Below are 23,492 nucleotides of genomic sequence, written 5' to 3' on the forward strand. Positions count from 1 at the left end.
AATTAACTATGATTAATATGTTCAATAAAATAGAGAAAAAAGATAAACAAAATGAGTGAAAAGAATTTCAGAAGAGAACCGGATTCTATAAATTTGATTCTAAAAGTAGAATATCAAATGAATATTCTAGAACTGAAAAAAACAGTATCTTAAATTAAGAACTCATTGGATTAACAGCAGGGTAAACACTGAAGCAGCTAGGCAAATCTTTCTACAAACCACCACAACAATACTATTTTTAAATATTCATAGAGACTGAATTTCAGTTAGCTCTTGGGAAAACGCATTTTCAAAGAAGTCTAAAATATTTTTTAAAGTCCCAGTGTCACCTCTGAACATTTAAGGCTCAGAGATTACACTCTTTTGAGTATCCTCTTTTATGGTGAGAATTTAGTAACATTTTTTTCCAATTAAAAACAAATTGTCAGGCCCTGGCCAGTGCAGCTCAGCTGGTTGGAGCATCATCCCATAAACAAAAAGGTTTTGGGATCGGTTCCCGATCAGGGCACATGCCCAGATTGTGGGTTGGGTCCCCGGTTGGGGGCGTGCAAGAGGCAACCAACGGATGTTTCTCTCTGACATTGATACTTCTCTCCCTTTCTCTCCCCCATCTTCTCCCTCTCTTAATATCAATAAGCATGTCCTCGGGTAAGGATAAAAAAATAGAAATAAAATAAAACAACAACAACACACTGTCAATGTCATTCACATTAATCACCACAATTAATTTCATTTGTGTAAGAGTCAGTTTTCTAAATTTCAAGCCTAAAATATTCTTTAAAATGAAACAGTAGTAAATATATTCCTCTGGTTAGGAGAAATCTTTTACATGAGACCCCTTTTACAAAGCAATTGAAGTACGATTTCAAAGAGGTTAAACCTATTTCTTTATCCTGCATTTTATAATACGGGAAATACTGCAGAAGGGGCAAGGAACCACAAACTAATACCCAGGGTTAGATATAGAAAACCCAATTCTACCTTCAGTGAGAATCCCAGTCCTTCCCCCACTGCATTAATTCATTACATGGCATTTTCAGTCTCTTAAGAGAAAATATACATGTTTCAAGAAAGGATGAAAATATTAGGGAAAAACTCTAATCCTGACCTCTCCCACTTGCGTTCTCAACCCCTCCTATGCCCCAAAGTAATTCACAATTACTGAATAACTAAACTTGAGATTCAGAGAGAAGAGATCCAGAAAAATATCTAAGTACACTACGACTTAAAGCAAAAGAAATGCAGTCAGACTGCATATAGGCCCTCTTCATCCAAGTTTCAAAAGCTAAATAGCAAATTACCTTAAAAAAGAAGAAAAACCCTCAGAGAAGCGCCCGCCTCCCAAAAAAACTACTAAAATATCTATAATGAAAATACATTACTAAAATGTTAATTCTTTAGGTTTGGAATTAAAATCAACATTGAGAACTTCTTAAAGTTTAGAAATAGAGATGTTTTATATACCTACATATCTCAATTTTCAAAGGATTACAGATTTTCAGAGCTGGAAACTACTGAAGGATCAGTTAGCCTCCCCTTATCTCAGATAAAAAAAAAAAGAAAATGGCAGGGGAAGAAAAAAACTCCAGGCTCAGAAGGGTTTTAGAGGCTCTGTCAAGATCACCCAGCTTCAGTGATTTACTATACTTTTACTCTACTGCATTGCTCCCGCAGAAAAAAGTCTCCTACTTACTCTGAAACAGCAATTTTCAACCTTTTTCATCTCATGGCACACGTAAACTAATTTCTAAAATTCTGCAGCACACCAAAAAACATATTTTTTTGCTGATCTGACCAAAGAAAAGAAAAAAAAGAAACGGTTTAATTCTGATTCATTCACACAAAATGACTACTGTTGTGTTAGCTGTTGTCATTTTTTAATTTGACAATCTAAGAGAAAAGGGTCAGTGTCCCTGACTAAATAGTCAGGTACTGTGTGTTTTTTAAATTCTTGTAGTACATCAGTTGAAAATTGCTGCTCTAAAGGACAAGATGCTTTTATTTACATAGGAATCTTGTTTTGAATAGTAAGAGCTTTATTTCATGAAATGTTATGATCTTACTACTCACGGATTTCAAAAGCCAAAGAGTACAATTCATTCAACAAATATTTAGTGAACACAAAGTAGATGCAGGGCACTGTGAGAGGCACTGAGGATAAAGTAGTTAGCAAGACACATACTGGGAAGAATAATACTAAAATGATAATAATAGCAACTGCCATCAACTAAGCACCTACTATAAGCAAAATACATACTAAGCACTCTACATGCACTTGTTCTAATTCTTAAAAACAACACTGCAAGGAAGATATTCACCCCACTTCAGGGAGGTAAAAACTGAGGTTTAGAGAGGGTGAATTGAGTAGCAGAGTAACTGCTACTTTCCAAACCAGGTCTTTTCAGCACCAAAGGGCAGGTCCCAGCTACCACATGTTGCCACCTATTTCCCTATACTTACCTGTGCCTAAATGAATGAGTCAAAGGTGAATGGAAATAAACACTAATTTAAAAAATCCACATAAACGGCACTTTTAGAAAGCCACACAATTCTAATCATCATATGTAAAAGAGAGATTAAAGAAATAAAGACATAAAACAACTAATAAGACTAAGAAGTAGGTGTACAGGGTTCTTCAATGAGAAGGGATATGCCTGGGAGCACATAGAAACAAATTCTATAAAGTCACTAATGTTGGAATATAATATGTATGTGCAAAATCTGCCCTATCCAGTGTGCCTCAGTGGATTGAGCACTGGCCTGCAAACCAAAGGGTCGCTGGTTCAATTCCCAGTGAAGGGCACATGCCTGGGTTGCAGGCCAGGTTCCCAGCAGGGGGCACATGAGATGCAACCACACATTGATACTTCCCTCTTTCTCCCTCCATTTCCCTCTTTAAAAATAAATAAATAAAATCTTTTAAAAAAAATCTCAGAAGACTAAAACTAATACTTTAGGATGGAAAATAAAACAAAATACCGTAACACAACATACAGTAAAATTATAACTCTTGTTTTTCCAAAAAATGAGCGAGGCTGAAAGCACATACAAAGTCACAGAGAGTTCACTTACTTGGACATCAATTTTTTAAACTATAGTACTACAATTAAGGCATAGTCAAGGAGCAAAATATAAACAAAAGTATAAACAAAAAATATCAAAATCTATTTAATGAAGCTTATGCATTTTATTCATTTGTAAGCCCCTGAGACTCTTATAAAGAACCTACTAAAAGGCTGATGTGTCCTGTATTATTGTCTTCCAAGCACTTACCACTATTTGTAATGATCTCAATGTTTTTTTAATCTATCTTTTAAGTCCACAACAGGAACCTCACAACCTCTAAACAGCATCTGTCTTCTAAATGGCCTCTAAAACAGTATTAAGTCCATAGTGCATCAAATGAATTAACAAATAAGTAACTTCCAGTGAATGGGACACTAGCAGCATAAAAAAATGGCAGCTAAACCCTGACTGGGTGGCTTAGTTGGTTGAAGTATCATCTCGTACACCAAAAAAGTTGTGGGTTTAATCCCTGGTCAGGGCACATACCTAGGTTGCAGGTTCAATCGCCAGTCAGGATGGGTATAGGAGGCAATAAATTCATGTTTCTCTCTCCCCACGCCACCCCCTTTTCCTCTCTCTCTAAAATCAATAAATATGCTCACCTTCCAAGAGTATCACTTTACTCATTTTAAAGTTTCTATTAAAACAAATGTTATGTAATACAATAAAAAATGCAAATGAGTATGAGATATAACATAAGACTTCAAATATATTTTGTGATTATAGGTAGCCACTTCTACCTATTTCTAGACACTAAAGGCACATATTTATTGTCTTTTGATATTATAGCTTCATGAAAAGTGCCACAAGTACTTATAAGCTTAAACTATCTCTGTACTCACATATCGATTCTCCAAACAGACAGATGCTCTTTGAGTATTAATATACATCTTTCTCTTCCTGTCACCTAATATGGTATTTACATGTCAAGAACACTTCTATTTAAAAAAAAAAAAAAAAAAGACAGGCTTGCATTTTCAGCAAAGATGCAGCAAGAGGTAGCAGATTTACCTCTAGCCTGAAAGAACAACAAAAAAAAGACAAAAACATAGGAAACTGTTTTCAAGACAATATACAATGGAAATGAAAGACAATGACTCCTGAGAAAGCAAAAACAAATCAGACAGGCCCTATGATTCCCAAGTTTATTGACGTAAGAAAGCTTCCAGGCTGCAGTGAATGGAGGGAGAGCCCATACAAAGCATGGTGACTCTCTGAGTTAAGGAGACAGAGCTGAGAGTCTAGGGAGACCAGCACAGCTAGAAGCCACAGAACAGATTACCAGAGAGGACAGTGTTAAAAAGAGAATGAACTCCAAAGACCTGAATATAGTCCCTGGTGAGTATTTCAATGAGTACTAAGGAGCACATGCAAACAGGAAAACGACCAGAGGTCAAGAACCATCAGAAAGAATTAGAAATAACAGGGCCCATAGCTCACAAAGATCTGCCACAACGCCTCCTTCCATCAGCAGGACTAGAAAACATCGTAATTCACAGGCCACTGAGTACAGTGAACCTACTTTTGCCCCACCCTGTATAGAATTATCTTATAACCCTACACTCCTAGGTATATACTCCAAAGAACTGAAAACAAGTATCAAATGAATGTATGCACATCCATGTTCATTGCAGTATTAGTCACGCTTTGGGTAGAAACAGCCCATCAATGGATGAATGGATAAACAAACTGTGGTATATACATATAGTGGAATATTATTCAGCCCTAATAAAGAATTGATACATGCTACAGTGTTGTTTAATCTCAAAAACATTATGCTAAGTGAAAGAAGCCAGACACAAAAGGTCATATAATGTATGACTCCATTTACATAAAATATCCAAAACAGATAAATTCATAGGGCCAGAACACAGATTGGTGTTCTATGAACACAGAACACAGCTGGAGGGACAGGGTAACAAAGAGAAACTGATTAATGGGTAAAGGGTTTTACTTTGGATTGATGGAAATGTTTTAGAATGAAGTGACAGCTACACAACACTATGAATGTACTAAATGCCAATGAACTGTTCAATTTATCACAGTTAATTTTCTGTTATGTGAATTTCACCTCAGTAAATTCTTCTTGAAAATAAGAATGCAGAAACTGAGGAAAAAAGAAAATCAAGAATTAATGAGGGAAAAAAGAAAAAAGCAAAATGAGACTTAAACTTAGCCATATCAATAATCACAGCAAATATAAGTAGTTCAAATCCCTAATTAAAAGGCAAAAATTTTCAGATTAAATAAAAAAGCAAGACCCAACCCTGTCTATAAAAAAATGAACTTTAAATAAAAGGTATAAATAAGTTAAAAGCAGAAGAATGAAAAAATATGCCATGCTAACAATAATCAAAAGAATGTTGGAATGACTATATTACTACTATAACTACGACACAGTAGATTTCAGAGAAAAGATATTATTGGAGATAAAGAAGGTCAACATCCACTACTGATAAAAACTCTCCACAAACTACTAGCATAAAACTTTCTCAGGCTGTAAAAAGACATCTACAAAATCCCTACAATTAACATGATACAGAATAATAAAAGTGTGAATGCCTGTCCCTAAGATCAGTATAAGAAAAGAATATCTGTTCTCACTGCTGCTAAACATTTTCTGGAGAGTCTAATCAGTGCAATAATGTACAAAAAAGCAACAGAAAGCACCCAGATTAGAATGAAAAAATAATGTCTTCATTGCAGATGATATGATTGTCTATGAAGAATTTCCAGACTCTACAAAAAAGTTAATAAAACAGGTAAGTTTAGTAAAGTTATACCCTAACAAGGAAAAGTAAATAATTAAAAAATTTAAAGTATATACCACTTAAAATAGCATAAAAATAATACCTATGTATAAATTTAAAAAACACATACAAGACATACACTAAAACTACATAACACTGCTCAGAAAATATTTTAAAGACTTAAGAAAATGGAGAGAGATACTGTTTCATGGGTCAGAAGATTAAGTCTTTTTAAGATACCCATTTCCCCAAATTGATGCACAGATTCAATGCAATCCAAACTAAAATTCCAACAGGATTTTTTGGTAGAAATTGACAATTTAATTTCAAAATTCATATGGAATACAAACAATCTAGAAAAGCAAAAACAATTCTGAAAAAGAAAGAGAGAATACAAAGTTGAAGAACTAGCACTACCCAATTTTAAAACATAATTATAACACTACAAAACTCAAGACAGTGTAATACTGGTATCAAGATATACATAAAGATCAATGGAGCGGAACACAGCCAAGAAATAGATGAATACATATATTGAAAACTGATTTCCAACAAAAGTACAAAAGCAATTCAGTGAAGAAAGAATAGTCTTTGTAACAAATATTACTAGAGAAGCTGGGTATTTATATATTCAAAATAAATAAATAAAAAGAACTTCAACCCATATACTGTACCATATAAAAATATGATCTCAAATGAATCATAGACCCAAATATAAGACCTAAGCCTACAAAACTTCTAGAAGAAGCCTAGAAAAAAAAACTTTGTACCTAGGCTTAGGAAGAGTCAATAGTTATAACACTAACAGCATAATCCATAAAAGAACAAATTGGACTTTATTAAAATCAAAAACTTCTGCTCTTGAAAACACTATTAGGGGATGAAAAGATGAACCACTGGTTGGGAGACATCTTTGGAAAGTATAAACTTGTAACCAAAATACATAAAGAATGCTCGGAACATTACAATAAGAAAACTCAATAAAAAAAAAATGAGCAAAAGTTAAAGGACATTTCACCAAAGAATATACACAAATGGCAAATAAAGATGAAAAGATGTTCAACATCATTAATCACTGAGAAAATACAAATTAAAGCCACAATAATACTACATACCTATTTATTTCAGAATGACTGAAATAAAAAAGATTAACTGTACTAAATATTGACAAGGATATAGCTGAACGGGTTATCATACACTGCTCGTGGTAATGTAAAATAATAGGATCTTTTTAAAAAAGTTAAATGTATATGTATCATATGATCAAGGCACTACAGTCTTAGAAATTTTTACCCAAAAGAGAATGTATGTCTCTAACAAGACTTGAGCAAGGATATTCATAACAGCTATATGCATATTAGACCAAAACTGGAAATCTATGCAATTGAATTTATTCAGCATTAAAAGGGAATGAACCATTGATCCAACAATATGGATGAACCTCGAAATAATTATAAGACAACAACAACAAAAAAAAATACACACTATATGAGATCCGTTTACAAAAAATTATAGAAAACACAAACTAAGCTACAGTGCTGAAAGCACATCACCAGTTGGCTGAAAGGGATGAGGGGATTACAAAGAGACACAAGGAAGCTTTTGGATATGATGAACAAGTTCACTATCTTCATGTATACATGTGTATATATGTTACATGTGGCAAAACTTATCAAATGATATACTCATTCTAATATATGTGCAGTTTATAATGTCAATTATATCTCAATAAAGCGAAAATACAAAAGTTTAAAGATGTTATTGTCAAGATATACTATATTCAAAGACATAACATAAAATTTAACACATAAAAAATGTGTGAAGGCATACCTCTCCATTTATTTATGTCTTCGATTTTTTTCATCTAGTTTTTTGCATAGCACACAGATCATGCACATACTTTGTTAGCTTTATATGTATGTATTCCTTTGTGTTTGGTGCTATTATTAATGCTATTTTATCTTTTTTGTTTTCTTTAAATATTTTTTTAAAAGATTTTATTTATTTATTTTTAGAGAGGGGATAGGAGGGAGAAAGAGAGGGAGAGAAACATCAATGGGTGGTTGCTTCTCGCATGTCCCCAATCAGAGACCCGGCCCACAACCCAGGCATGTGCCCTGACTGGGAATCGAACCTGTAACCCTTTGGTTTGTAAGCTGGCACTCTATGCACTGAGCCACACCAGCCAAGGCTATTAATGTTATTTTAAAATTTTTGATTTCCAATTGTTCAAACTCACTTATTAAATCCCAGGAATGTTTTTGTAGACTTTATGGAATTTTTTACAGAGACAACCATATTGTCTGAGAATAGTTACTATTTTATTTCTTGGTTTGTAAACTACACACCTTTTATTTCTTTTTCCTTTTTTCACTGGGTAGAACTTCCAGTGAAATGCTGAATAGGAGTGATGAGAGTGGACTTCTTGCTTTAGTCCTGATTTTCTCCATTGTTTTCCTGTACTCTTATTTTGTATACATTAATTTAAGAAACATTTGTAAATCGTAATATTTGAGGAGGGGTTAGTATTCTGTTAACTATATTTTTAATAATTGGTTTCTTTTATAGTACTATGTATTTTATACATTTAAAATATGTAAAATCTTTTAAAATACAAATAAAACATTATTCTAAGAAATGGTTCATAGATCTCCCCAGACTACCAAAGGTGTACATGACAAATACAAGGTTAAAAATCCCTGCTCTAAATTATCCTGCCCCCATCTTACAAAGCACCCCTTTTTCAGGGTCTCTGATATCCTCCAGACATGCATCAAGTGTCCCCCTCTCCATGGTTATACAGTTTACACCAAAGGCAGGGAAAATGCATAACTGTTTTTTTTTAAAGCAGTAATCGTATTTGTTTATGCTCACTAGATAATAAAATTTGTTTATGTTCACTATATAAAATTAAATGTATCAAATAAACATTCCATCTAGTCACACATATTCAGAAATCTTAAATAATATAATGTCAAATGAAATATACTTTCTGAAACTACAAATGGACAAAGCCTAAAAATATCAATCTACCTTACGTCTCAAATAAAAAAAGTTTAATGAAAAATGATCGTAGGTTGGTAAAAATGTGTGGAGAAGATTATTAAGTTTACTTTTTGTTTTCTAAGTGCTATACTGTGTACAGTATTGCAATATCTTGTCTAATCATTTAAAAAGTAAAAAACAAGAGGATCTCAAATTGTGAGTGGATAAAAAAGCCCTGGTATATTTACACAATGTAATACCACTTAGCCATAAAAAGGAAAGAAATCTTATCTTTTACAAGAGCATGGATGGACCTGGAGAGCATTATGCTAAATGAAATAAGTCAGTCAAAGACAAAAACCATATGATTTCACTTATATGTGGAATCTAATGAACAAAATAAACTAACAAACAAAATAGACTCATAGATACAGAAAGAACAGACTTACACAGCACGGGCACTAGAGGCAGGGTGGAAAAGGTAAAGGGATTAGGCAAAAAACAAACAAACAAAAAACTTGTAGATACAGAAAACAGTATAGTGATTACCAGAAGAAAAGGGAGGTGGGAGGAGGTAGAAGACGGTAAAGGGGGAATAAATGGTGATAGAAGGAGACTTGATTTTGGGTGGGTAGTGAACACACAATAAAATATAGATGATGTTTTGTAGAATTGTACACTTGAAACCTATAATTTTATTAACCAATGTCACCCCAATAAAGTCAATAAAAATGTTTTAAAAAGTAAAAGAAAAAGACGATCTCAAAAGATCCCTTGTGTTTACTGACAGAAAATTAGTAACCAAGTGGGATACAGTAGTCACTTAAACAAACAGAAATACTCAAACAGTTGGAAGAAGTGATGGGGACCCAAACCTTAAGAACTGCAAATTCAACTAAAAATCCAGTAACAACCAGAAATTTAAAAAAAAAAAAAAAATTCTATGGTCTAAAGATGATCTGGTGAGAACTCATGACAGGCATTATCTCCTTCCTAGCACTAAAAAGTACTAGTTTAAAATATTTTCAGTAGAAATACCTTATTTTATAACAAAAATTGAAGGGCAAATAGAATTTGCTTTTCTATATGTCATATCATTATTTGATGACAAAATGAAATGTAGCTACACAATACCATTCATTCAACTTCCACTTAACCGTATTTCATTTTTATAATTACCATAATTTTAAAAAACATTAACAAAAATGTAATACAGTCAATTCATAAAAATTTTTCATATCTCTACCAACATCTTGGAAATTTTCATTATAAGCACTCAAAATTACAACTCTTTAGACAATTTTTTCTGATTACAGAATCACTATGTACTCTTCACAGGAAACTTGTAAAACACAAAAGAAAGAAAACAGAATTACCCATCATCTTACCAATTATAAATAAGAACTGTAACCATTTTATTTCTTCTGTGGGTATTATCTTACATATTAGTAATAATGCTATTAGTCAATATTTATTAGACACTACTTTGAGCTATTTAGCTAATAGCTTTACAAATACTATTTCATTTTATTCTTACAACAATCCTATTCATGTAGGTAGGTGAATACTATTTTACAGATAGGTCAACAGGAGTTTAAAGAGGTTATGAAACATGCCTAAGGTCACAGAGATAAGTGGTACAGCCAAACTCAGCATTCTAGATCACTATCTTATACTACCATCAATATGTATATATGTATATAGAATATATGCTGTATTCTACTTCACTCTCAAGTATGACATAAAAATTTTAATTTTTAGATGGCTATTTAATATAAGCAGCATATAAACATAGCATAATTTAATTAATTAGTCTTCTACTGGATCAGATTATTTACGTATAGTGTTCAGGATACTGTGACACATTTAATACAAAAAAACAAAAATAAATGCAAGACTTGCTTGGCAACTTCTAAATTTAAATTAAAATATATAATTCAACTTACTCTTTTACTGAGACAAATAACTGGCCACATACTGCAACCTAACGTGCAGCAGCAACAAAGGCAGCCACAAAGTAGCCAACGTACATTAACGGGAAGGTTCTTCTTAAGACAACTGTTAACTCTGTTGATGCTGGCTTTAAATTCTTCAGGAGCTACCTAAAGAAAAAACAACACTGTAATATTAATGTCAATAAACATGTATCATTAGCATAAATTTTTTCCTAATTTGTTAGGAAAAGACTTTAGTTTTGAGGTGTATAAATAGTAGCTAAATAATTAACACTCACTTTTCCAGTTAATGAAGAAGGGAATTCCGATTCAAACTTGTTGCTTAGTCCAAATCTATTTTAAAAAGGAGAAAAATGTTATTGCATGTCATTGCTGCACAAAATAGACCATTTAACTTAATCAAGGGTCAAGTAAATAGACAGCAACTTCATATACAGAATATTGAACAATGGAAGTTTGACACAAAAAAATACTGTAATCAGCAAGTTATGAAATGTAACAAGCAGTTTTAGCAAATGAATCAAAACTTTTGTATAACAGGCTGAGAATGACTTCTTTGGTATTCTCTTTGGGAGCCAAATATTAATGTAATGAAAAACAACACACTGTTCAATTTTGTCAAAATTAAGGTTCTTCCAACTAAGTTACAGAAAGCTAAAATCTCTATGAATTACTCTTTAGGTTAAGAGCACTTGCTAACACTCAATATAGCAGTAACATGTCTAAGAGTGCAAATTGATTATTTAGCACTTTTTGAGCTCTACACAGCCCTTATAGCCAGAAAATGCTAAAAACACCTGGAACAATGTGGTCCAGGTCCAGCTGACCTGACTACTTAAGATTCCAAATTTTAAAACACCTGCTATATATACCCCCAAAGAAATGAAACCAAGGTAACTCATTTTAATATCTTTAAATGTTTAAATATTTGCTAAATCATGAGAACTGATTGGGCACAAGTCTGTTTGTTTTTTAATTTTTAAATTGTTGTTCAATTACAGTTGTCCCCGCTTTTCCCCCATTACTCTCCTTTGCCCTATCCATGCCCCTTCTCCCACATTCAATCTCCCCCTGCCATTGTCTTTACATAAGTTATCAGGAAAGAATAACATACTTAGACACATTGGCAGTAGCAGATCACTCTGGAAATAAAAATTGAGATTCTTAAACATGATGACTGTTGTTGGATCCTGGAGACACCAGTTCAAGCTGATTACTGTCAATCTAGAATGCAGACCCTCTTCTGACAGATGGCAAAATTTCTTTTTTGCCAAGAGGAACTGGAAAACCAGATTTCTTTGCAATATTTTCTATCTTTAAAACACTGTACAAGTCAAATAAAACACTTCTGTGGGTCAGGTTGTTGCTTGTATCATGATGTAGGCTTCCCTACATGTAAATGAGGGCATCTGAGACCATTTCATCATCTTAAGTACTGTCGTATATTATTTAACAGCAATATTGAAATAACATTAATCTGTCTTTAAAAACAATGAATACTATTTACAGAGATTACAATACAGCTACCTAGGTCCAAGTCCAAGTTCTTTTCACACTAAACATACTCATAAACTGGCAACCATTATTGTTTAATGTAATTCTGGCATTAATGCCATTCTCTTTCTAAGATTGGAAAACTGAGCTAAATCTATTTTCTGCCTATATGGGGGTCTCAGAGCAATGTGGTTCTACTTGAAAAACCCCCTACAGATAACTCACCTCCAACCTCAAAAATCCTACTATTAGGAAGAGGTGTGAATTGCTTGCTGATATCATTCAGTGAGGTCTCTAGGTAACATATTTCCTTTTTATCCATTTCCCTTGGGGAAGATGCCAGTCAACAAATGTTTGAATATTTAGCCATCTCAATGATAATTTCCTTTTCTTACATTATCTCCCTTGGTCTGGAGGTTTCCTCCTTCAATCAATAGTTTCCATTTCAACCAGGTTTGTTACTGCAATTAACCATCTCCTTCCAACTGGTTTTTAAATTTTTTAGAAAAGCAACGATCACATACCTCCAAGTCTCCCAAAGTAGATTTCTTTGCAATATTTTCTATCTTTAAAAGTGTCTTCCTTATACCCCCAGTGATTAAATACTGAAAACAGGTTAAATTATTTTATCAAGTAACTAGTTTGCTAGGTGACATGCTAAGGTGGAAAGAGCAGTCCAATACGAGTATAAACCCTAATTTCCTTTCTTTTCAGAGCCTGGATACTTCCTTATTGGCTGAGTGGCTGAGTGTTGACCCTTTGCCCAGGGAGCATTACGAGCTAACTGCCCTGCTGTTCCTGCAGGCAGAGCTTTTAAGTTAGGCTAGTAGTTAGTTATTTTTCCAAGTAAGAACTGGTAGTTCTAAGGACATTCTTTTGGCACTCAGTTCCTCCTCAGTAATACATTTTAAGTTGTATCCTAGGAACAGATAGTAATTCTTCCTCTTCCTTCATCTTACCCCCAAAAAAATATCCCAGGAAAGATTACCGGTAAAATGATTCACACTAGATGGGAGTGCTCAGCTTTTCCAGCAACCATTAACTTGGTTTGGTGCTGATGATTTTTCCATTCCCCTTTGCTTCTGTTTCCCACCAGTTACACAAGAATACCTGCAAGAAGGGTCAAAAAGATGCTGCTGTTGAAAGCCTTGGAGTCTCCCCAGTCCACAGGGGTGAACTCCAACAGCAACTTTGCTTTCTGTTTTAAAAGTCTCTAAACAAGACTTAATATTCAAAATGAAATGCTTCATGACTATAGGCAGAATGGGCAATGATAATCAGGCACTCTTTCCTCATCTCCATTTGTAACATACTACTCTGCTACAGAGGTGTTTAAACACTTGGTGTCTGGACCTCTTTATTTTTTTAAATCCTTGAGGACCTCAAAGACCTTTTAAGTTTATGTGGCTTACATTGATCAATATTTTGGATTAGACATTAGAACTAGGACATCTAAAACATTTTAAAATTTTATTCAGAAATGAGTCCATTATATGCTAACATAACATTTTTTATGCAAAATACTTTTTCAACAAACATCTTTAAGTGAGAAAAGTATTTTACATTTTCACATATATTTTTAATGCCTAACGATGGAACACAGCTGGATTCTCACATCTCTTCCTGCATTCAATCTGTGATATGATCTTTTTGGTTGATAATTTATGAAGAAAATTGGGCCTTGCCAGATATGTAGTTGAAAAATTGTCCATATTTTAATTTGATACTATACCAAAACTTGTCAAAAGGTAGTCTCTCATGGTTCTTTGCAAGGAGGAAACGGAACTCTACCAATGAACTTTTAATACTCTGCTAAATTAAAATTCATTGACATATCTTTACTTTGAATGGTTTTTCTTTACTCTGACCTGATTTTGTAACCTTCATACATTTGTCAAATGCTGACACACCTCAATTTATGATACAGGAATCATCACATTCATTAATATGATCACTAATTTGATCAGAAAGGTCTTTAAGTTTTGGAAGCTGTCAAGTTCACAGTAGCAGATACAAATTTTCTAAAATTCTAATCTTCCTCTGAGAGCTGGAATTATATTATTGACAACAAATGCTGTAAGCTGTTTTCCTTGAAATGACAGTCTTACTTAATTATAAACAAATAAATAATGCTGAATATTAACTGGCACAATAAAAAGAAAAAATGGTTCATTTAATTTGAGATACCACCTATACCCTAAAAACTAACTTCAAAGCATATTATTTTAATAGATAGCTTTTTTCCTAGCTTTGAGTGTTACTGGTGGACATAAACAATGGCCATGAATTATAATTGGTATTCTTGGTATATAAAAGCAATAAAGGCAGAAGAAGGGAAAGTACAAAGGAACATAGGGAAGGAGAGGTAGAAGAGGGAAATAAAAAAGAAAGTTTGGACTGGCAAAGTGCTATCAACAACTGTTTTATTTATCATTCAATGTCTATTAATTGCCAATCCATTAGATGGTATAAAAGAAAATGTAGATGTGCTATATCTACATCTGTTTCTATTATCTAAAAGAAATTTTCTTGAATCATGGTTAAAATACTCATGGCTTCAGAACTGATAAAATATATATAAACTATTTTCAAAGAATGGCAAATATGACAAAAAAATAAAATACATTAAACTTAACCTATTTTGCTCTTACCTATTATTAATACAAGTTTACAGGTCTACTAGTATTTGCAGAAAAGAGAAGTCTTGCACATCACAACTGTTAAGCACCTTCTATGTAACACTTCATGATCACAAGGTCCTATAAAAAAAGTCTTATATCACCTTTACAAAAATTTTTTTTACAGAAAGCATGTACAAGGCAAATTTTTACTTTTATATAATGCGGTAATTTCCAAAGTTCATGGAGGGGGAGAGATAGAGCAAAAAGGAAAAAGGACTCATGGACACAAACAACAGTGTCGTGATTGTAGGTAAGAGGGGTGGGGATACAAGGGAAATAAACGGTAATGGGAAAAAAATACAATTAAAAAGAAAAAGTTCATGTAATACACCCGGTAGAGCTTTGCAGAGGAACTTAACTTCACACCTAAATCTAAGTGACATCTTGAAATAGGCTTGTTTTACTCATATGCTACCTATTGCCAATTCACTGCCACCTCATTCCAACAATCTATACCTATAACTCAAAGTTTAAGCCACTCCCTTACCCTGTACTCTCATCTTCATCCAGTTCAGAATCTCCCTTTCCTAACAGGTCCTTCCCCTTCTCAACTCCTTTTAATATTTAACTTTAGACCCCTTAATTTGTTTATCTGCTACCTAGATACCTCCTTATAACTCTTAAATTTTTTTTTCACTTTAACCAAAAATTCTGTTGAAATGACACTCTTTCCTTATAAATCTTCAACTACAGCTCCTTCCCAGGAGTCCAGCTTCCAGACTCCATCTCCCATGTTCCAATACTAATTGATTATATTTACCCTTGTACAGTCTTTATCACATCTTATTATAATTTTTGTTACGTTAACTAGTCTAACTCCTTTCCCTGATAGACAATGAGTTGCTTATGGGTAGGTATGGTTTCATAATTATCTTTATACCTCAAATATCTGGCCCAATGCCAGACATAAATACTCAATAAATATTTGCTGAATAAATTAATCAATTTCCAGACCAGAAAAAAATGTCCAATTTCACTATCTCCTCACTGTAGTCTTCCACACCAGTTCTCTCTTCCTCTGATGCCCATCAATTCTGATTATATCATATTTTTCCAAGTCCCGACTATTATTTTTAGCCTTCCAAGTCACTCCCTCTGTGTCGGAGGCCGACAAGACCAACCTCAGGTTCGATGCTTGACTAGGAGGACTCACAGGTTTCAGCATATAGTTGTATTCACAGCTAGACTGATTACAGCAAAAGCAGCAAAAGAAAAAGACACATGGGGCAAAGTCCAGAGGAAACCAGAATCAAGCTTGCAAGGGTATGTTCTCAGTGAACACACACAGAATGTGCTTAAATTTCTCCAATAATTAGTTTTGACAACATGTATACAATGCTGTCTACCCAGAAAGCTCGTTACTCAGTGCCCAAGGCTTTGGTCACACAGGTGCCCTCTACTTAGCATGCACCAAAATCCAGACTCCCAGAAGGAAAGCGGGCATTCAGCATAAACCACATTGTACACTTTAGGCAGAGTGAGCCATTCTTATCAATTCTGGGAATACTGAGAACACTCCCAATTTCCAAGTTCCCAGACACCAGCCAAGAGCCAACACTGCAAGCAAGCCTTTCTAAGAATAGCCACCTTAAGCCTTGAAGTTAACTCTTCTGCACACCTTCACACTAAGGACACTAACATGTCAGTTTCCCTCTCCACCGTAATTCTTGTCTTCATCCCAATTAGTTCAATACTTGGCACCAGAACCTCCCTGACCACTTGACCTCATCCATTCGGAGGAAATTCACCTCTATTTAATTTAGCAACCCATCCACTGTGAAACAGGCTGGATACTGTCATCCAAATTTGTAACTGTATCACCTCTAAAATTCTAAACTGTAAAATTCCCCTCTTACCACTACCATCAATCATTTCATATCTCCCACACTTACCAAATTTGTTTTTTCATCTCTGGTTGTTTTCTACTGCTTATGACTATTCTTTGCTTTTTCACTCTGTATCAGCTCCCTAAGACTCTCTTCCTTCCTATCCGCCAGAATTACACAATCAATCGTTTTGACAATACTCCAAAAACACCCTTTATTTTCTGCATCTCTAGCGTGTCTCTTGTCAATGTAATTCAACTGAAATGTTTACTTTCTTCAATCCCCACTGCCTCGAGCTACAACAGAAAAACCACCTATTATAAATATATTATCTAACTTTAGTTAGATTGACATTACGATAATCTTTATTCATTCCTAATCAGCTTCATTTCCATACTCCATAGTTGTTGCTCCTTTATGTGCTCAACCTTATCCTCACAACCCACATTTTTTTGCAGACAGCTATAGCCTTTCATTCCAACCAGAGGGAGGGAAAAATACATTGAACATAAACTGCTTGGCCTTTTCTCCCTTTCATTTTTAGATTTACCTATGTCTTCAGTACCTTTACCATCTTTCTCAATGAAGGCAAGCTTCCCAGAGCTAGCCACTTACTCCTGGTCGTAAATCCTCTAGTTTCCTCTGTAAGCCACTGTACTCTCCCTCTCTTCTGGCTCCTTAACACAGCCTACAAACCTGCGTTAAGTCTACCAAGCCTGAGAATCTGAATACCTATTTTCTTTTTCCTCAAATACATGATGGTATCCATCTCTTTTCCTTCCTCATCCAATGTCTTTAAAGTGTTTTCTACATTCACTATCTTTAACCTCACCTTCCATTCATTATTACAACCACTACAATCCAGGTTTAATCAACATTTCTTTACTGATGAGACTGCTCTGAACAACAGAAAACAGTTCTTTTCAGCATGTTCTCCTCCATACGCCATGCCTTCTATTGGCATAGAGCTTAAGTATCAGAGTGGGGAATGACTTACACTCCTTTGCTGTGTCTTTCATTTCTGCTAAAGACTTTTTAAAAAAATTCTAAGTCAACTAAAGAAATACTGTCAGATTAAGTTTTATAAGACCATCTTATTTTATTAAATGGACAAGAAAGCACACTTCATGTTTGTTAGTATTAACTACAAAATGTTACCTTTAATGGTTTTAATGTGACATTACTTATTTACTACTTAGTTTGGTTTGGGAGGGGGTTTTTTTCTTTTTTTTTTTTTAAGTTTGTCAGGAGGTGGGGTTTGTTAGCAATGAAAATGAGATTATATAGTATGTTTCCACTTAACTTGAGAGCATTATAAATTACTCTTTTTATCAATTACAAACCTTTAAGTCTAAAGTTCTAAAAACTGGTTAAAACAATTTAGTTTCTTCTAAATCAAAGTACAATTAGCCCTGGGCAGTAGTGGAAAGGCCAAGTTTCATCTGATAAAATGATGATTTGATATGTTTGAAAGAAGAGCAATGCGGTAGGAAGGTGCACTCCCTTCAAACCTAATACTCTAATATTATTAATTCACAAGGCAGTACTGAAGTAGCACTTAATTTTAAAAGATATGATTTGAGGTGGGTAACATTGTAATTCAGCTATCTACGAAGACTAAGTAAAATAAAACAAATATTTTATGTTGGTAAGAAAATCTTAAATATTATGTACTGTCAGTGAAACTATAAATTATTACAACTATTCCAAAAATCAAATTGACAAACAATATTTAAACCTTTGTCAGTAATTTCCTTTTAGGAATCTAGCCTAAAAAATAATCTCAAATGTAAATAAAAATATATGCATAAACAAGTTCCCTGAAATGATAGAGAAATAAAATAACATGTGATTATTAGGTGAATTATATAGTATCTCAGTACAACAGATTAGACAATTATTAAAAATGAAGTTGGCAAATAATATGGAAAGTACATGTAATATATTGTTAAGTAAAAAGATAATACAAAAGACTACATATACCATTATCTTAACTGTAAAGGACAAAAGCTTGCAAAATGATAGTCTTCAAGGATACGATTCTATAGAATGTAGTCTTTAGAAAATATTCATACCCTTTGGTAATTTTACTCCTAGATATGTATCCAAAGGAAATAATTACAGTGGCACAGATATGTTAATGAAGAACCAAGTACTCTGCAGTCCAATTTTGGCAAGGGAGCATTAAAGATATTTCATTTCATTTGTTGTTTCTTAAAATAGGACCTTTCTTCAGCAGATGTATAGTAACTAGTTGCTAAGTAAATACTTTAAATGTATTTTTATAATATACATCATCATAATCTTTTCCTATTTGAATCTTTTATTTGGTATTAACTAGATATTTTATCATAAGTAAACAGTGAGTTTTGGATTCACCAATCAATAGTTTTCCCAAATGCATTTCAACCTTTTCTATAGTTCAAGCCCAGTCCTTTGTTACTTCCATTTTTATTTCTTCTATGTTCCTTGTATGTCTCATATTAATGTCCCTTAGAATTCACTAATGCATTATTTTAAATAAAAATATATTTTGAGCTCATGGTGAATGAATTTTGCCCTTTAAACGCAACCATGCAAGAATCTTGACTGTTTGTTTCAACATGTTTTGCTCTGTGATTATTTTCTTTGCTTCTGAGTTTCAATGCCATTTTTAACATTGAAAGTTTTAAAATGCCCCACACTTGCACTAAACTAATAATAATACATCAATCTAAAGGATACTACACAGCTCAAAACAATGTGTAGTATACAATAATCTGTTACTCTAAGTGCCTGGCTAGCAGCTCCCTATACTCTGGCAAATTAGAACACAAATGGGCATCTGCTTTAAGAAGAGCAGCATATGGGATGGCAGGGCCCAAAAGCCTACCCAACTTGGACATTGACTAATTCAATCTGACACTCTTTCTGGAGGTATAAAATAAGAGACCACAGTTGGTTACATGAAGTTTAGCTGAAACCAAGATACAGTAAAGCCATAAATAAGTAGCAATCAAGACTAAGCTGAAGCCAGCTATAGGCAGAAACTGAGATAGAGGGAAAAAGCAGTCTGCCAGTTTACGCTGCAACAGCAGAAGCTAGAACTGAAACTAGGTAAGTTTCTGTGACAGACTACAAGACCAGGGAGCAAAGGACACATACTGCTGAGAAAAATAACAGAATAGCCCTGGCTGGTGAGGCTCTGTGGATTGTGTGCCCACCTGTGAACCGAAGGGTCGCCGGTTTGATTCCCAGTCAGGTTACATGCCTGGGTTCCAGAACGGGTCCCCAGGTGGGGGAGCACGAGAGGCAACCACATGCTGATGTTTCTCTCCCTTTCTTTCTCCCTCCCTTCCCCTCTCTCTAAAAATAAATTAAGTCTTTTTAAAAAATGACAATAATTTCATCATCAGTCTCCTTGAAGTATGGGTGTACAGGGGCAAAGCTTCCTGTCTTCCTTAGTATCCATGCATTGGTACAATAAATTTCCACTACTTAAGGCTCCATTGGTGGTTCTGCTGTTTGAAATCTAATAGAGCCCAGTATTTCATACATTTTAAGAACCTATAATGATACTAGCATATATTCCCAATATGTTAAATAGAAAAGGTAGAATATAAAATAACTATGATCTCAATTGTTTTAATAAAAATATTTATATATACAGAAAGAAAAAAAGTTAATCCACAAAAATGTTAACCCTAGCCAATACACCCACAGGAGATACTTCATTCTTTACATTTTCATGTTTTCTAAAATTTCTGTAATAACATATATTACTATTGTAAACTAAAGATTTCTAGAAAAAAATTTTAATAACTAGTAATAAAAATATTAAATGACCGTGACCTCTTGATTAAAGATGGTTTATTTTCTGCTTCACTGCAAAGTTCTACTTCCAAATTTTCTTCTAAAGATTTCATTTATTTATTTTTAGAAAGAGGGGAAGGGAAGGAGAAAGAGAGGGAGAGAAACATCAGTGTATGAGAGAGACATTGATTGGTTGCCTCTCACACATCCCAAATGGGGACATGGCCTGTAATCTAGGCATGTGTCCTGACTGGGAATTGAACCAACAACCTTTTGGTTTGCAGGTTGGCACTCAATACACTGAGCCACACCAGCCAGGGCTACTTCTACATTTTTTTTAATAATCTTTATGGTTTTTCATTATAATTAGGAAAAAGATTAAACCTGAAGAAAAAAAATAGATGATTAAAAGGCTTTTCCTTTTATCTGCATGCCAGATCAAGGAAATAATATACATGCTATCGACATACCTAGGTTTCAAGATACTTCTACTAGTTTTAAAGTATATTTTAGAGTATTTTTAAGGATTTTTAATGTTTGTTTAAATATATATTAAGTATATTGTAAAGAACTAAGAAATTAAAGAGAAAAGCCCTGACCAGCATGGCTTGGTTGGTTGGGTATCACCCCACAAGCAAAAGGTGGTTGGTTGGATTCTCAGTCAGGGTACATGCCTGGGTTGAGGGTTCAGTACCAGGTTGAGGTGCATACAAGAAGCAACCAATCTATGTTTCTCACATCAATGTTTCTCTCCTCTTTTTCCCTTCCTCTTCTCTAAAAATTAATAAATAAAATTATTTTTAAAAGAAAATTAAAGAGGAAAAATTCTAATTCCACAACAGTAGAATCTACAAATCTGAGAGCTAGAAAGGGTCCTTGGTCCAAACACTTCATTTTACAGACGAAGAAATCGATGCATAAGAGGCAAGTAACTTGGGTCTCATAACTAATGCATATGTAGGCCAGGTCCTTACTCTCTTGAGCCCAAGCCCAGGGCAATTTCTACTACAGAATAACATCTCTAATAACTTTCTCTATCAGCATAGGAAATGTTTAGCTTTTTGAACTAGAAACTTCATAAATTGAGAAAATATTAGAGAAATGAAGGGAAAACTTTTCCATCAAACAGAAATTATAAAATTAAAATACATAACAAATGTTATTAACATTCTCATATGGATCTATAAAAAAAAGTTTCTGAACTTTTTCACATTTGTATCTAAAATCCCAAAATACGTAGGATTTTGTTATAAATGTTTGTGTTGATAAATAACATAGAGCACGTAAGTTTGTTGTTTTTGGTTCTTGTGTTTTTAAAAGAAGCAATTAAGCAAGGATATTCTGGAGCCAGACTGCCTGGAATGTAATGTTGATACTACCATTTACTAGATATGTCACTTTAAGCAAGTTAGTTACCTTTCCTGAGACTCAGTTTCCCTATTCATACACCAGGAATAATAACTGGCATGACTCATTAAGTTGATATAAATAAAACACCAACACCACATGGCATAAACCCTATACGTTGTGACTGCTTTTTATTATTATAAAACAACATAAATGTCTGCTATGTTTTTATTATGGTTGTTATCCTTCTAATAAAGTGGCCAATATTATCATTTAATACCCACTACAGATAACTCAACAAATTAGAGAATGTCTAGATTTCAATGACTTCATAAATACCATCTTCAAACAGCTTAGCAAACAGAACAGCCAATAATCAGACTGGCTAGTAATAACTGTCAAAAGATTTTTCCAACTTCCTGGCAAATTCTTCAAGAGGGTGGCATTAAGGAAACAAGGTACACAAAGAGGTCCTGCGTTCAGGAAAGCCAAACATTAAAGAGTTTGTAGCTTACATGGGCAAGCAATTTGGGTCAGGAATCCAGGCAGGTGAGACAAACAGCTGAAAAGCACAAAGCAGTTACTGTGGTGAAATGGAAGAGCAGCACAAGGGAGAAACAGAATGCCCGAATTCTAATCCTGGTTCAGTGTCAATTAGGTATGTTATCTTAGGAAAGCAAATCTCCCTTCGGGTTTTATTTGCCTCAGGTAAGACAACTGGCCACTCAGGGTCTTATATGACCCAAAGGTCAAATACCATCACAAAGTTTTTAAGGAAAAAAAAATTAGCAAGGGTTTACGGACTTCACATTTTATAGATGAGACAGTTTAAGTTTTTCTTTTTGCAAGAGAGAGTTGTCAAACGTTTGTGCCCTTTATCAACTCTGACACATCTCACATTCTGATAGAGGAAGCACCATGAAAAAAAAGTTAACACAAAATAAGGAGTAGGTAAATGAGTTTTAATTTTAAATAGAGAGAAGAGTAGGACGCATTAAGAACGATACCGTATTTTGCACAGGTATAATGCACACCCATGTTTTATTTACATTATAATTTATAATTTACACTATACATGGGAATTAGTACTACCTATTATAATGCACATCCTTATTTTTCCTCTCAAAAATCTGGGCAAAAAAAAAGAAAGTATGTATTATACATGGCAGAATATGGTAATTGTGAAAGATTTGAAGAACATGAAGGAGCTAGCCATCTGGAAACCTGATGGGAATATTCCAAAAGGTAGAACCACCCAGTGCAAAAACCCAAAGCTACCAGTGTGCCTGGAATAATTCAGGGAATGGAAAGGAAGCTACTGTGGTTAGCCTGGTAAACAAATGAAGGAATAGTAGAAATAAAGTCAGAGAAGGAATGATGGGCCAGTTCAGTTAGTCTTACAGGCTGCTAAGAGACTTTAACTCTGAAGAGGGGGACCTTTGGGGAGACATGATCTGATTTATATTTTAAAAGGATCACTGTGGTACACGTACTGTAAAGGCTGAGAAAAGGTAGAAGCAGGGAGAAGGAAAGTATTAAGTGTGAGGCACAAAAGAGACAATGACAACTCACACCAGCAGTGGAGATGGTAAAAAG

The 23,492-nt window shown here is 34.0% G+C and overlaps 1 protein-coding gene across 2 annotated transcripts in view; it reads right to left on the minus strand.

The window, feature by feature from the left end:
- Nucleotides 1-23,492, minus strand: part of CHIC2 (cysteine rich hydrophobic domain 2) — a 48,292-nt gene that overhangs the window by 14,782 nt on the left and 10,018 nt on the right. The window contains exons 2-3 of one of the 2 annotated variants that reach the window (XM_054582190.1): nt 11,035-11,089; nt 10,832-10,903 (exon numbers count right to left, since the gene is read on the minus strand). In XM_054582190.1, the coding sequence (XP_054438165.1) occupies nt 10,832-10,903; nt 11,035-11,089 (127 nt within the window). Of the gene's footprint in view, nt 1-10,747; nt 10,904-11,034; nt 11,090-23,492 lie in introns of both variants that reach the window. The other variant, XM_054582189.1, reaches the window with a different exon arrangement.

This window comes from Pteronotus mesoamericanus, unplaced genomic scaffold (genome assembly GCF_021234165.1).
Source record: "Pteronotus mesoamericanus isolate MK-2021 breed Mesoamerican mustached bat unplaced genomic scaffold, CSHL_Meso_final contig_68, whole genome shotgun sequence".
NCBI lineage: Eukaryota > Metazoa > Chordata > Mammalia > Chiroptera > Mormoopidae > Pteronotus > Pteronotus mesoamericanus.